Raw genomic sequence first — 16,429 nt, 5'->3', positions numbered from 1 at the left:
TACTTAATGAAAGTGACAAGGGGGTTGTGTGGCTTAATGGCTTGCATGGCAATTGAGACTTTTTTTCATTTTTTGAGAGTTTAAATCTAAGCATATGAGTTTAAGTTGAGGTGCAAATGAAAAACTATATAAAGAGCTGCTTGAAAATGTGGTTTTATGCCTTCTACTTCTCTCTTCTCCTCCTCCAAAGACTTGTTGCTGAAGGGTTAAGTGCAGATAGGTACAGTGGTAGGTGGAGTTCTCCCTTCCTCCATCTTTAATCCAGCAATATGCTGGAGATGTTACATTCCATTCCTCTTGCCAGTGATAAATGCAAACCCTATCAGCATTCCCCAACACTTGCAAAACGTGGATGGTTTATAGTCATCGCCTGTGTGACTAGTGCAGATTGGTTTGTTGCAGTTTTTTAAACTGACTTCAGCAACAGAAGTCTGAGAGAAACTTGACCAAAATAGGTAGTGACTTTCCTCCAAACATCCCTGTTTTGTAGGGCTTTTATTCAATATGGAGCATCATCCTGTATGAAGTGTTATAGAAAGCATATCCCAGAATGCTTTAAAGTTGAGCAGGAGAGAAATGGAGATGTAGAAGGGAAGAAAATATCTGGTAGGTTTGGAGAAATATGGTTCAGGACTGTCCCACTCTGGGAACCTTTGGTGGGGCTCTTTGTTATATGCTCTGCACTGGCTTTACACTTTCTTAAAATTGAGGAATAGGCACTACAGGATCATGTCTAGATGTTGGCGGCGGCTGTTGCTGAAGTCTTGTGGTTACATCAGAATCTTAGCTTCCATGTAAAACAAAGCAAGTTTCTAGCCCTCGTGGCTATGAAGAAAGCTTGAAAATGTGACCTAAGTGTAACTGATGCAGGGATGTCTGCCTGGGTCTCCAAACAACCTGAGACAATAGCTCTGAGTGTGGTAAACTGTTCCGTATCAGAGAAGTAGCCGTGTTAGTCTGGATCTATAAAAGCAGCAGAGAGTCCTGTGGCACCTTATAGACTAGCAGACGTTTTGGAGCATGAGCTTTTGTGGGTGAATACCCAGTTCGTCAGATGCATGTAGTGGAAATTTCCAGGGGCACTTGGTTTTCACACCTCAACTGCTAGAACAGGGCCTCATCCTCCCTGATTGAACTACCTCATTATCTCTAGCTTGCCTGCATATATATACACCTGCCCCTGGAAACTTCCACTACATGCATCTGAGGAAGTGGGTATTCACCCACGAAAGCTCATACTCCAAAACGTCTGTTAGTCTATAAGGTGCCACAGGACTCTTTGCTGCGTAAACTGTTCCGTTCATCTCATTGTGGGGTTACCAATATGCAGTGTTCCTGGGGGTGGGGGTACACTACCATTACCCCATCAGGTGAGGCAGTGGGTACATCTACACCACAAAATAAAAATGGGCAGTGGCACTGAGTCTGAGAATGGGTCAGCTGAACTCTGCACATGCTATGGACTTAAAACAAGCAGTGTAGATGTTCAGGTTTAGACTAGAGTGAAGACTAAGAGACCTGCCCGGGTTTCAGAGCCCAAACATGTCTACACTGCTATTTTTAGCCCTGTAATGCGAATCTGAGTCAGTTGACCTGGACCCTGAGATTTGCTGCCACAAGTTTTTACTGTGGGAGAAGAGTATAGTGAGTCTGGCCAGTTCATCCTGGATGCTGGCTTAAGTGTAGTGTCTCACTCTCTTGCCTTTTAGGGACAGAGGACTCTTGTTGACAGTGGGAGTGATGGAGGCAAGGGCTGCCATGCTGTTGCCCTAGCCTCTTGGATAAAGGTGAACGTGGCAGGGGGTCTACCACTGCTATTCCAGGGCGAGAGGGCAGGTCTGTAGCATGGTGCTGGAACCCCATTTCATACTGTATCTCGTGGTCCAGGTTATCTTACACTAATAGCTGGCAGGGGTTGGATTAAGACACAAACATACTTACTACTTTAAATGTATAGTCAAGCAAATAATCAAGACTCCATAAACTTCTGGAAGCATCAGCAGAGTTTTTTCTTCCTGAAGTTTCAGCGCTCTTGTGACATGTTGAATGACTGCCATATGACCTAAGAGATTCTGTTTATTAACGAAAGGACTGAAAAACCTTTTTACAAAATAGCATGTAAGAGACTGGTCCATAAAATTTCTACAACAAACATGTTCATTTACCTAGATATTTGTAGTAACTCTCAAGCCAAATCTGAAATCCAGTGCAGTTCAACATTTTGAACATGTTGTATGTAATCTACAAGATCTTAGAATGGAAGCAGATTCAATTGGGTGCTCCTCTTGGACAAAAAGGCTGAAATGAAATTAAAATAAAAAATAAACAGGCCCTGCACTTGGAAACATAAGTGCAGTAGCTTCGAGTATATCTTCCCAAGCGCTAGTTAGGCAAGATTCTTGCAGGAATACACTTCACACAACTGTTTTCGAGCATAATAGTATGATGGATATCTTTTTTCCTATTGAGGTTTTCCCCTCAAACCTCTGGCCTTGTTAGCTCTTGCTTGGTGGACAATTTGAAACAGATCCATTTGGAACACTGGATTTATCTAGTTTAAGGACTTTCCTGTAACCTAGAGGAGATTGAATGGGAGGAAAAAGTCAAACAAAGCATGAACACCAAGCCTGTGTTTCGTTTGACTAGTGCAGTGATGTTGGTCATGGGGTCAAAAGGCAGGAATCTGAATCCTGGCTTAGCAATTGACATGCTCTGTAGCTTTGGGGAAGTCACCTAGACTTTCTATACCTCAGTTTCCTAATGGGGATGGTTATCCCATCCATCAGACAAGGATGGATTGTGTAGTATTGGAAAGATGGAGAAAAAGCTATATAATTGCTTAAGGTGCCTATTGTTATAGTATTTAGACTACACTAAAGAAACTTTAGGACAGGAATCAAGCTCTTGTCAGTTCTCTGCTACAGTGATCTATGGCTGTTCCTCCCACTCACTCAAAGGAATCTTGCAGTGTGACCTGAAGATGCAGGAATTGGACTTTGGCTGACTCCATGCCACGATATTCTACTGCTCAAGATTCTTCACTGGGAATGCCCTGTCTGACTGCTCTGGGTAGGCTCTCTGCATGTTGAACCACTTCTAGCTTCCCAAAGACCATGTGGATCAAAATAAGGAAGAGTGTATTGTAATGTGGCTTTGCCCTTGGTCCACAAGTAGAGGGTGACGGCACTAGCTTTACTGGTGCTCAAAAATTGAATAACATTCCTGGGCAGTGCTGCACGGGATAAATAAATGCTAAGATGCATAGATGAAATTTCTCTCTGATCATGGATGTTGCCTGCTTTGCTACAGAGAAATCAACAACTCTCTAGCCTTCACTGTAAGCTAGTTCAGTGTCGCACTTTGAAATGAGTACATGATATATTGTAAAACTATTGTAGCTCATATGGTTTTTTTGTTATTGGGAAGTAAAACCTACTGTATAACCTGTATAGAAACTGCTGCATAACATCTTGTGGCTTTGACTGTCCCAGAAGGTAGTATATTTTCAGGTGACTAGACTGTCTTTAAACTGTGATTAAATTAAAGCCCTGAAAGCAAAGGTCTTATCGATATATTAGATTCTGGTGTTACATCAGTGAAAGCCAGTCTGAGCTGAGTTTGTCCCTAGATGATTAAATGTGTTTAATAACTTTGGAGCATATGCAGCGTGATCCTACATGGGCCACTAATACAACCGTGAGGCACTAAGTATTAGACACTAATACTTGAAACAGTTTTTATAACGTACATTTGACTTTTTGTGCTACCATTGCGCTTCATTAGTAAGCTGTTAGTGTGAGCCAAGAAACTTGCATTTTAAGTGGAAAGATAAAAATTATAAGGCCATTTGGGAATTGACTGAAGCTCAAGTCAGGATGGCTGGCGAGATAACAGCACTCAAATAGCATGAGCATTTGCTGTCTGAATCTGCTCAGGTTTCTAGAAAGAAGTGATCAAGTTACCTTGTGATTTGATGACTATCCTTCCATTGTTCATAAAAAGAAAGATCTCTTGTAACTTTATGGGTGCACAAAGTGTATATGTTGATACATGAACAAACCCAGAATAACTTGGAGATTCTTTAACCATAAGAAATTGCTTCAGCTTTGAAAGGTTTCTTCTTTGCCATTCCTTCCCCAAATTCACTTATGTTCTAAATCGACTTAATGTGTTCGATGCCTGAACTTGGTGCTTTTTGTCATATGACACTACTTATCAGGATAAAGTTCCTCCTCCTCCTCCACCCCGACTAGTCGTGTGCATTCCATTAATTTCCATTTTAAGACTAACTCTAGATTGAATTGGATATCTGTCTTTTTTACGGACATCATAGTCTGTCCTGTTTTAATGCATTTATGGGATGGGGGTGGAGTAGAAGAAACTCTGTTCCACTGTCATAATTGTCTTGGCCCCATGCTGGAGTCTGACATGTAAACTCCGTAGTTACTGTCCAGGCAGTATGCTGTGCAGAAATGACCCTAGTAAAGGGGCAGTGAGAATTCTATTGAAAAGCATCTCATGCTCTTTACTTCTGCTATCCCTAACTAGTGCTTTCTTTTGCAATATGAAAAAGCACATCTCTGTGAAGTGTCTTCCCCCTTAATTGCAGAATCCAATTTAAATTTGCCTGTTTTTGAAAACTTGTTGCCTGGATTTTTTTCCCCCTATCTCATGGATCTTGGCTCTTTGCTACTGGCCACCAGTCTAGCAGTCATCTCTTCCCTGTTTATGTGTGTACTGTTGCAAGAATCTTAACCTATGCAGATCCCACTACCTAGAATAATCTTTCTATATATAAGTCTTTTCAAATCTCATCTGAAATGTGGGCCAGATTCTGGGCTAATTTAAATGACTGTAGCTCTTTTGAATACTATGGAATTATGCCGCCTTACCCAGAAGAGAATCTGGCCCCATATCAGTTTTCTCCATTTCTTATACCATCTAGGATTTCCCTGTAGTTGGGTTTAGTGTAACTCAAAAGTCCTTAAGATGCAGTTTATAGGGCAGCCTGTATAGGACAAAATTATCTTGTACTAACCAGGAATTCAAAAGGGCAAAACCAGTGCTGAGGAGTAACTCTTCAGTTATGCTGAGCATCTCGTGTTGGCCTTATTGGAAGGGCACACAAAGTTATAAGTTAGTGGATCAGCAAAAAGAACGAGTACTTGTGGCACCTTAGAGACTAACAAATATATTAACATTATTTGAGCATAATAAATTTTTTAGTCTCTAAGGTGCCACAAGTACTCCTCATTCTTTTTGCTGATACAGACTAGCACGGCTACCACTCTGAAACCTGTTAATGGATCAGGTATTCAAGTAGTAATTCAGACTTCTCAAATGAGAAGGCGAGAGGGTGTGGAAGCAAGAAATATCACAGCTGCTGTGTGGGAGATGCAGATATTTAATAGACAATCTGCAGTAATGTTGATTATAAAGCAGTTTAAGACTAAAGTTCAAGTTAAATCATAGTGTTTAAATCAGTATTATTTGATAAGTAAACTAATTTTGCATGATGTGGCACTATTCTCTTCACTCAACCTCCAGTATTGAAACAAAAGGTATATGTCAGGGGAGTGAAGAAGAAGGATCAATATCTGCCTACTCCTAACTGCAATGTGGACCTGCTTCCCACTCCCCAACTCAGCTATTTTGTTCAGCCTGACCTTTGACCTTCCCATCTTCCCCACCCTTTATATATTAGGAAAAAGTCAGTGAGTGAAATTAAAGTCAAAGTAGACCCTAATTATTTCAGACAATCTCACTGCAGCTCACTCTCCAGCGTCAATGCAATATTTACCACTGGCAGCCATGAACGGGGTCTTGCTTACACTGCATCCTGTCTTATTCAGACGTGAAAGCATTTAATTTCCTTCTTACATTTTTGTAATGTACCAATATCTAGCCATGAGGGAGGCTTTACAGTGGCATTGCTGTAACCGCTTTTATGTTACAGCCAGAATCTTTAGAAATTGTCACTTCCCACGTCAATGAGCCTAGGCTTCGAAGGTGAACAAGCCTGTCTTTCTTGTAACCCTTTTGGATGTGTTATACACTGTCTGGTTATTCTAGTTTGTGGGGCTGGGGGGAACTTCAACCAATTCATTGCTTGTTGGTTTTTTTTTTTTGTTTTTTTTTTCCTAGTGCATGACTCAGAGCATTCTGTTCAAACAGGGCATCACAGCTTGGGAAGTGTTTGCAAAATGCTTAATGGCATTCTTAACTCTGCCACTCCATCTTGTTTTGAAGCCCCAAGATGAAGTACTATTCTAGCACACTTCAGTAATGTACACTACCACCAGTAAATGTAGGTGCCTCTTAATCATTTCAACCTTCCCAGTTTCTTCCTCTCCCTTCTTAATAGGAAAAGCAAGGGTGGCTTTTAACTTGCCGAGGAAAGACCATTAAAAACTTATTTTCTTATGAAGGATGTCTGGGTGTTGTCTGTCTTCAAGTACTTGCTGTAATGCACTGTCAGTTGCTTTGCTCTGAACTCATCTATGGGGGTTTAAATCAAATCTTTAGGGATACTCTAGAACAGGGGTCGGCAATCTTTCCGAAGTGGTGTGCTGAGTCTTCATTTATTCACTCTAATTTAAGGTTTTGCATGCCAGTAATACATTTTAATGTTTTTAGAAGATCTCTTTCTATAAGTCTCTATAATACAGAATTAAGCTTTGTTGTATGTAAAGTAAATAAGCTTTTTAAAATGTTTAAGAAACTTCATTTTAAAATTAAATTAAAATGCAGTGCTCCCCGGACCGGTGATCAGGACCCGGGCAGTGTGAATGCCACTGAAAATCAGCTTTTGTGCTGCCTTCGGCACACGTGCCATAGGTTGCCTACCCCTTTTGTAGAATAAGCTAATATGAGAATCTCACATGCTGGGCCAAGGTGAGGGAATATATTGTATACAGGTGAAGGTAGAAAGAATTTTTAGTCTGGAGGTGGTAGTCTGGCAGTTAAAATAGCGGACCAGGTGCTAGTGCTCCTTGGATGTTGTTCTGGCCGAGTGACTTCCCTCTTAGGACCATTATCCAGCATACAAAATTGGGGTGGCTAGCCCAGAGATGTTGAGATTTGTTTGGTTTCTCTCCTGAGACTCTGTAGAAGTACAAAATTACAATTACAAAGATCACTTGACATATTTCTAATAGTTGTCACTGTTCATTCAACCACCTCCCCACTCACCCCCCAGGCTTGCCTGGATCTTGTCAAATCTTAATTTCAATTGAACTTTCTATTCATTTGATTCTTAAATACAGAAAGTGATGAGATCCTTCCTAACAAGACCCTAAATTTCACAAAAATGAAGTGCAATGAACTTCTGCTGTTGGTATTAATTCAGTACAAGCCCTGAATGGGTGAAATTAGTTTGAAGGTGAAAAACACATGCAAATACTTAGTGTTGTTAAACATGAGTGTCTGGCTGGGTTTCTGCTTTGTTCCTTACAGGGCATGCACCTTTCTGAAGGTAATGCTGTGCTGACTATAGATACAAAACTGTAGGGCACGCATTCATAGGGCTGTGTATTGCGGATGTTAATCACCATTCCTAATGCGATCTGTTTGTTTGAATTCTAGGACAATTGATTTCCTTATCCTTCCCCCGCCATGAAGAGGAGTACCTCCAGCTGACAGTGAACTGGCACCCATGCCTTCTAATCCTTGGTCAGAACTGCAATGCCAAATGCCGATTATTGAACATGCTTTTGGGTGAGAAGCTGCTACCCACCACCAAAATAAGCAGCGAGGAGAACTGTAAGAGACGGCGGATCCGCTTCACACATGGGACACAAACACGCATTAGTCTGGCGCTGCCTGGGCAGTATGAACTGGTGCATATGTTGGCAGCCCATCAAGGGCAATGGGACACAATACCAGAGGAGGACTTGGAAATCCATGGGGACGATGAGGATCCAGCACACCAGATAGCAGAGCTGGAGGTGACGCTGCCTTACTTGCTACTAAAGGTACCGATTAGAGGCACACGTGTGGTGTTGTCGCTTATACTTGTCATATTTAGGCTTATCAGAAGATAAAGTTTATTGCACATGAAAATGTTAAGATGTAAAACAACATGAAGGAAGCTGAAAGAGAAGCCTGGAAGTGTGGTGGTGATGTAATGGATAGGGTGTGTGCGCATACATGTTTTTATTGCCCTAGCCACAAATAGGTCACCTTTTTTTATTACTACTACCTATCTCAAAAGACTCATTTAAACAGATGCACCTTAAGCATCTCTTAAACCTGAAAGTCTGCAGTCCCAAATACTTTCAGAATCTGCCTCCTGTCCAGAATAAGTGTGAGAGCAAATGTCTCTCCTCCAAGTATGACTTGCTGCACACCACTCGTGTGTCAGCCCTGTGGGCACAGCCTAAGCATTCCACATCCCAGTTCTGTGATGGGACAGAATGACCTGGTGTTCTGTAAGGCCTGAGTACCTTCTGCTTCCAGACAGCAGTGGGAGTTGAGAATTATTGGTGCTTCCTAGGTTCAGGTTTTATAACAAAGTGCCAAACCAGTTAAAGCTTTTTTAGTGGTAACAACCACAGGTGTGTGGGGGTTTTGTTTTTGTTTTTTGTTTTTTTTCCTCCCCTGTTTGGTTAGAGCAGGGAACTGAGAGTCTATTCCTAGATTTGTCATAGCCGTACTGTGACCTTGGTTGAGTTACGTAACCTCTTGAAATATCCTCATCCATAAGATAAAGATAATGGAGTCTTACCTCGAGAGTGTTGAGACTCCACAAATATTTAATAAATGTTTTTAAAGACAAAAGACTCACTGTGGCTTATGTTCAAAAGCATGTGTCATATCGCAGTATATTCTTATTCCTAGAACACAACGTGGTGACTGGCAGATAACTGCATTAAGAGATACAGTAGTTTCTCTCTACTCAGTATCTGATCTATTTCTCAGATCAGTAAGATTATCAATGTACATCTACAGAACAATAAAATAAGTCGGCTAAGACAGTAATTTGTCAATGAGCTATTGATAACTTACGAACAAGTCTGGTGGGGAGCTCCCTTTCTTCACTTCCAAGTCACAACGTATATTATGTAAACCAGCCTACAGCTAAAGACAAAATCAGCCCATGAACATTGAGTGTGGTTTTCTTTTATGACTTTTTTTCCAATAGCCATGAGTGTTCATGCTGGAAAATGTTGTCTTTATACTGGATCTCTGGGCATGTGATCATGTGATATCAAGTGGAGTTAAGTTTGAAAGTATTGTGTAGTTTTAAATTCAAATATTTTACTTGTTTGGTTAAATTTTTATATAGGTCATCTGAGCACGGTGCTGCTCACAACCGTCTTGCAAATTTCTCATGCAAGTGACAAAGATCTCTTTGTTTGGCTTGGATTATATTTATGACAAGTTAGATGAAAACAGCCACTCAGATTAACTTGAAAAGGGATGGCGAGGTAAGGAGACTTCTTCTAGTGGAAGAGGGAGTTACTGCTAGCCTCAGCTTGGGTTGAAGGCTTTTTTTAAAGTTGAAATTTTGAGACTAAAACCAGGGAAGATCAAACGTCTGAGTATTTATTTAATACACTGCAACAGTGAGATCCTTTTGTTAATGTGCATAAGAATCAGTTGACTAGGGATAGCTTTCTCTGTGTCAAATCGTCAGGGCCGGCTTTAGGGAAAATGGCACCCTGGGCCTCGCTGCCTCCAGCCAGTGCTTAATTTGCATTGAAAGAGATGCTGGGGCTGAGCCCCAGCACAAATTAAGCACCGGCTGGGAACGCTCCAGCCACCCAGCTCTCAAGATGGCATACTAGAGAACTGCTAAGTGACACGAAACTTGTCATACTGTCACATCATGTGATTTGGGGGGAAAAAAAATGTTCAAAACGCTATACAGATATTTCTGTACATTGTAAAAGATGCCACTTTGTAGAGTTTGTCTCTTCTGTCTGGCTGGTTTAATACAATGCCATGAGAGAGGATCATTTGTAGATCAGCTTTCCCTCTTGCTGGTCTGTTACAGATTTAATAATTTAAAACAAAAGCTTGTTTTACCTGTTTTATTTTTGTATTTGTAATTTTAAGTGATCTAAAAGAGAAGTACACTGTTCAGCACATTCCAGTAAAATAGGATGGACACTGCATCATCAACTATAGGAATTTCTACTGTCCGTAGCTGTGGAATTGGAGTCTCAAAGATTAAGGCTTAAACATATTCACAATAACCTGTCAAACAGAATACAGAACATACAGTGCTTGTTTCACCAGGGTTGTGTTCTTACAATGGTATAATTTTAGCAACCACTTAGCAACTTCCTATGTTAGCTAAAACATATAAAGTGCAAAAACCGTGGCATAAGGGTATAGAGTTTGGACTTTGACTTACATAGTCTGCTATTAAACAGTCTTTACAAAAATAATAATTTGAGTAGGCTAATAAATATTGCAAAAGCTGATCCCAGTGCTTATTCAGAAGAAATTACCTTTTATAGGGAATTAGTTTTTAGGGAAATTCCTCTTGCACAAACACATGCATTCTAGCTTTAACATTTTACATCTGCAGTGTGTCTCAATCAGCAAGAAAAACATGCTTTATCGTTCACAACACATGGGGTGTGTGTGTGTGTGTGTGAATAAAATAGCCAACAGGAGTCTGCCATATGTGATTTTACTTCAGGATACAAAGACTGTATGGTAGAACATACAATGGTTCTTTATTCCTCATGATAGCAGCAAAACTTAAATCTGTTTGCAGGCAAAGCAACGCAAATATAATGCTGCTCCAAAACTCTGAACTGCTGAGCTACAGCAGGAGCTGGGGACAGATCCTGCAAGCTTCTTGAGTTCAGTAGGATTAAGTGTATGAGTAAGGACTCCTTGAAGATTAAAGGTTTTAGGATCAAATCTTTTGCTCCCACTGATCTGTTTTTGCATGCTCCCAAGAAAAAAGTAAGGGAAGGAGGGAACCCAGGCAGACAGAGGGGGAGAGGGAGCCATCTTGTGCTAGTGCACAGAAGCTGAGAAATGATAGTCTCTATTTAAAAAAAAAAAAGGTTGTTTTTGTGCTTTTATTTAAGGCATCTAATCTGAGAGGTATCTGAAACTTTTGTAAAATTCAGTAACAAAAATAACAAATAACCCTTTCTCCCATAAGCCCTGCACTCTCCTCCTGCACCCCCTTTTCCCCTAACCTCTTCTATGCCTGCACAGAATCATCTCCTCAGTCAGCTCCTGGAGTATTCTAGGATGCATTTCATCAGGCCCTAGTGACTTGACATCTAATTTGTCTAAGTACTTGTTCTTTCCCTATTTTAGCCTCTGATCCTACCTCCATTTTCACTGGCATTCACTAAGTTAGACATCCAGTCACACCAGCCTTCTTGGTGAAAACCGAAACAAAGTAGTCATTAAGCACCTTTGCCATTTCCGCATTTTCTGTTATCTTCCTCCCCCCCCCCCGCCCCAACTGAGTAATGGACTAGCTAATTTGATCTCGTTTTGTGCCTTGGCCTCTCTAATTTTGTCCCTACATACCTGAGTTGTTTACATTCATCCTTTGTAATTTGACCTAGTTTCCACTTTTTGTAGGACTCTTGATTTTTAGATCATTGAAGATCTGGGTAAGTCAGGGTGGTTTCTTGCCATGCTTCCTATCTTTCCTGTGCAGTGGGATAGTTTGCTCTTATGCCCTTAATAATGTCTTCTTGAAAAACTGCGAATTGTCTTCAGTTGTTTTTTTCCTCTTAGACTTGCTTCCCGTGGGATCTTACCAACCAACTCCCTGAATTTGCTAAAGTCTGCCTTCTTGAAATCATTTTAATGTCCTCCCTCCTACCATTCCTTAGAATCACTAACTCGATTATTTCATGATCACTTTCACCCAAGCTGCCTTTCACTTTCAAAATTCTAAGCCAGTTCCTCTCTATTTGTCAAAATCCAATCTAGAACAGCTTCTCCCCTAGCAGCTTACTCCACTTTCTGAAATAAATGGTCTCCAATAAATTCCAAGAACTTGATGGATAATCTGTGTCCTCCTGTGTTGTTTTCCTAACAGATGTCTGAGTAGTTGAAGTCCACCTCACCACTAAGTCTTGTACTTTGGATAACTGTTAGTTCTTCTTTTTTTAAAGAGAACCTCAACCACATGGGGATACAGATCTGGACACACAGAGCACCTGGTGTTGCTGCTCACTTCCCCTCATCCCTCCCCACTGCTCCCTCCCCTCCCCGCAGCAGAGAAACATTTGCGGAGTGTGTGTGTGAACAGTAACACCAGGTGCTCTGTGCATCACTGCTCACTCCTTCTCCCCGAAACATTGCTCCTTAGGGAGGAAGCAGAGAGAAATCTGGGTGTCCCCAAAATGTCTCCCCTGTGAGTTTGGGGGATAATGCCCCCACACCCTTCCAAACTCCACCTATGTGTGGCGCTCCCCACTGTCACTCTCTCCTCTGGGCCCTCTCCTGCCCACCGGCAGTGTGCATCTCTGCAATGAGCCTAGTGTCCCCCCGACCATGGTGCCCTGGGTGGTAGCCCATTTCGCTGGTCCTGCGTAGAGTACATAGAGGGTTTTCTGAAATCTTCAACTATTGCTGTAGCTTTGGTGGGTATGTTGAGCAGATTAGATCCACACTGAGCAGAGGTAAGTGAAACAGTGGTGAAATGCCTGCTGGTGTTAGACAGTAGTGCTGGCACATTATTAGAGCAATAATAGGATTTACAAGAACACTTAAAATACACATAAGCCCTAATCTGCACCTCTGTAGCATGGCTCTTGCTAAGAAATTCCTGCTTGCTTTGACTAGAGAAACAAAGCTAGTAAGCTGCTAGTAACAATTGCACGCTGGGGGAGATCATGACTTTAAAACGTAAGTGTCCACACTATGGTTACTTTTTACAAGAGGCACTGAGGGTCCCAGTTCCTGTTAAAAGAACAGGAGTACTTGTGGCATATTATGCGCAAATAAATTTGTTAGTCTCTAAGGTGCCACAAGTACTCCTCTTCTTTTCACGGTTGCTACTCTGAAACCAGCTCCTGTTGACACCCACTGAGTTGAAGGAGCCCAACACTTTCTTTTTTTTTTTTAAATCAGGCTGCAAATATACCCTCACTCTAGCTGCTGCCTATGGTATTCCTGATTATAAAAAATAAAAATGAAACTAATTAAACTCCTCCCCCCACTAACGGTGTGTTTTTGTCTAGATTTGTGCTTACAGATCTTTGTGCTGAATATTTTGTTAGTGACTCTAGTAAGAAAGAGATGGTGTCATTTGAAGAAACATTGTGCTACTATTTTCTAAAAAATTAGAATGGGCTTGACTGTGGCTGTATGGACTCTGAATGCTTGCTTACTAGACCTATATTTGAATTCAGTAGAACTTGTTCTGCACGTGACTTAGATATTTCTCATAATGGTCATAACCTCTAATTCTGTCTCTTAAAACATTTACCAATAGAATTCAGTCTTGATCCTGGAAATGCTGACACATCTATTGCTTGTAATGGATGTTGTGTGGGTTTAAAAAAATCTGGGCAAGATGCTTAATTGCATAGGCAGGTTCGAACTGGACACTTATACCATGTCTGTCTCACATTTCTATAAAGAACAAAGTGGATCTTAAGCGACAGTACATCATAGAAGGTTCTGTAAGGCTCTGTAGGCACACAGCAGATCTGGAGTATTATGCAGTCAGCGCATGTTGTTGTGTAGTTTTTTTTTAAACAAAACAAAAAAGACTTGACTTGTTAACCTATAGCTTGATCATCTTTGGTGTGTAGGATAGGATTTGCTACCTTTTTCTGCGTTATTAAAGGATATCCTAGCTGAAATAAACATCTTGCTTCACAGAAAGAAGAGCCAAGAATCTGTCTTTACATGGGTATGGTGGTTTGAGAGCACAATTCTGTGCTGGCAGGTATATTTGCTCTTAGGCATATTTATCATGTAACTGGCCCCCAAAAAACCCACGTTTGGCAAAGCTGTTCTACTCCTTGGGGATCACTTCTACAAAGGAATGCATCCGGATCACGGAGGAATAATCAATGTAACAGACAGATTTATGGTGAAAGTAAATGCTTGTTAATTTTGCTGAATCAATAGTGCTTAGAGGTTCCAACTGAGATCTCTGAAATACTGCGCATCCCAGGGAAAACCATTCAACAACTAAAGAGGCGTTAGTGCAGACTGAAACTTCCTTATACCCTGGATCACAGATCAGTCTTGCTTTGTGCTTCACTCTTAGTGGGGTGATTTCTTTACCTTCGACTGCAGGTGGAGTCAGAGGCTAGTAGGTGCTTACAGGAAATTCCCAATAAAAATGTAAGGAAACAGTACTTCCCACATATGGTCAATACTTTCTGTTTTTTAAAGGGGCAGGGGAATAGGGTTTGTTCTTTGCACTTTATCTTGGGTAACAAAAGTAGGTGGGTCAGTAACTTAATTGAATTGGCTTTGCTACTGCTTCTTGTGCACCAGTGCAATGCTGTTACGTTTGAACTCTTATCACCATTTTTCCGTTACAGGTGGCAAAGAATGTGACTGCATATCCATTTGTTGTTAGTTGTAAAGAACATTCTAGCAAAGGCTCTGAAGTGTATGTTGGTTTCCTGTCTTGTTTCTGAGACCAGTTAAGATGTTTGGTTTTTACTTTCTGTGTAAAACCCTAAGGGTATGTTGACACTGCAAAGAAAGACCCTTGGTGGCAAGTCTCAGAGCCCAGGTCAACTGACAGCTAAAAATAGAAGTGTAGACATTTTAGATTGGGGTGGAGCTTGGGGTCTCAAGCCCAGTGGGGGCAGGGAGGTGTCTTTGAGTCCAGGGTTCAGCCCAAATATCTACACTGCTATTTCTAGCCTTGTATCCAAGCCCAAATCAGTTGACTTGGGCTCTGGGGCTCTGAGGCTTGCTGCCACTTTATCTTTAGAGTACATCTATGCTGCAATAGGCTCAGCCAGAATCCAGCCTTTCTTCCAAATCCCAATATAGCACTGCTGCAATTAAGTTTGACTGAGGTGCTTTTGCTGAGCAGAATTAAATGTCAGAGCTGTTCTGTTTAGGTCTGACCTGAGTTCAGTGCTAGAGGTAGGGTATTTTCAGAAATACAATCGCTGTGAAATTTGTATTTCCTTCCACCAGTATCCAATTAGAACTAGAATCTCTGGGTCTTGTGCTATGCTCTGAATGTCACTACTTTCAGTTTTTGCTGACTTAGAGTGATGGCGCGCGCTTGCGTGCGCTCGCGCTCTCTCTCTCTCTCTCTCATTATATATATGATGGGGCAGGTTCTGTGGCTTTTGCAGTAGGGTAAGAAAAGTCTAGTGTTAAACACTGTTCAAACTATTTTTGTATCTCTTGTGTTATCTGTAGACTCAGTTAATTGGCCGTTTTACTGATGCAAGAACACAAACTTCCATAGTGGAACAGGATTCCTATTTATGACACAGATAGTCTTTATCCAAAGAAACAAAGTAGCACTAACAGCTTTTATTTGCAGAGGGTGCTGACACAGACTGTTACTGTCAGTTTTAGTTTAGGGTTCTGGGTTCAATTCCCTAATCTGCCATATGCTTAGTGTTAACTTGAGCAAATCGTTTAATTTCTTGATGCCTGAAGTCTCTGTTAAATGAGGATAATAGTACTTCCCTGCCTCACAGGGGTGTTGAGGGTAAATGTATCAAAGATTGTGAGGTGCTCTGGTACTTTGGTAACTGGGCCATACAAGTACCGCAGATTTATAGCACATTTGTATAATTTGTCCCTAGCAGCATCTGATTTATTAACCTAGTTATTGCATTGATTGTTTGTGCTCCATGGTAGATCCATTCTTGGAATTGGAGTACTGGACTTGGTTTAGTGTTTGAGTAAAATACTGAACTGAGACTTCAAGTGGATGATGCTTAGGCCATGGCTACACTTACAGTTCTGCAGCGCTGGTAGTTACAGCTGTGTTCGTACAGCTGTGTAGGGCCAGCGCTGCAGTGTGGCCACACTGACAGCTACCAGCGCTACAGTGTGGCCACATTTGCAGCATTTGCAGCGCTATTGGGAGTGGTGCATTGTGGGCAGCTATCCCAGCATTCAAGTGGCTGCAACGTGCTTTTCAAAAGAGGGGGGTGGGGTGGAATGTGACAGGGAGCGTGGAGGAGACAGAGAGAGTGGATTTTTGGAGTTAACACTGTTCTCAGCTCCCTGCCTTGCAAGTTCTAAGGACTGGAAGACACACAGTGCCTACCTTCAATCATTTTAAAAGTTCTGACCCCCTTCCCCCACCCCTCTCTCATTCACTAAATGCAAACTATGTACTCCTAAATAGCCGTCAGACCAGATAAGCATCTGCTCAACACAGACTTCCCCCTCCCCCTCTGCCGTGTGAGCTGTGCTGTTTCTCTCTTCAAGCAAACAGCTGTGAACATTCCAAAGTAATTCCCCTGCTTGCCTCCGCTCGCTCAGCAAACAG

At 41.5% G+C, this 16,429-nt stretch overlaps 1 protein-coding gene across 2 annotated transcripts in view; it reads left to right on the top strand.

Moving 5' to 3' along the window:
* Positions 1 to 16,429, top strand: part of DSTYK (dual serine/threonine and tyrosine protein kinase) — a 62,147-nt gene that overhangs the window by 14,427 nt on the left and 31,291 nt on the right. For both annotated transcript variants that reach the window (XM_030561560.1, XM_030561561.1), the window contains exon 2: positions 7,585 to 7,973. In XM_030561560.1, the coding sequence (XP_030417420.1) occupies positions 7,585 to 7,973 (389 nt within the window). The remainder of the gene's footprint in view (positions 1 to 7,584; positions 7,974 to 16,429) is intronic.

This window comes from Gopherus evgoodei, chromosome 4 (assembly GCF_007399415.2).
Source record: "Gopherus evgoodei ecotype Sinaloan lineage chromosome 4, rGopEvg1_v1.p, whole genome shotgun sequence".
Taxonomy (NCBI): Eukaryota; Metazoa; Chordata; order Testudines; family Testudinidae; genus Gopherus; species Gopherus evgoodei.
This window is presented reverse-complemented; position numbering and strand designations above follow the sequence as displayed.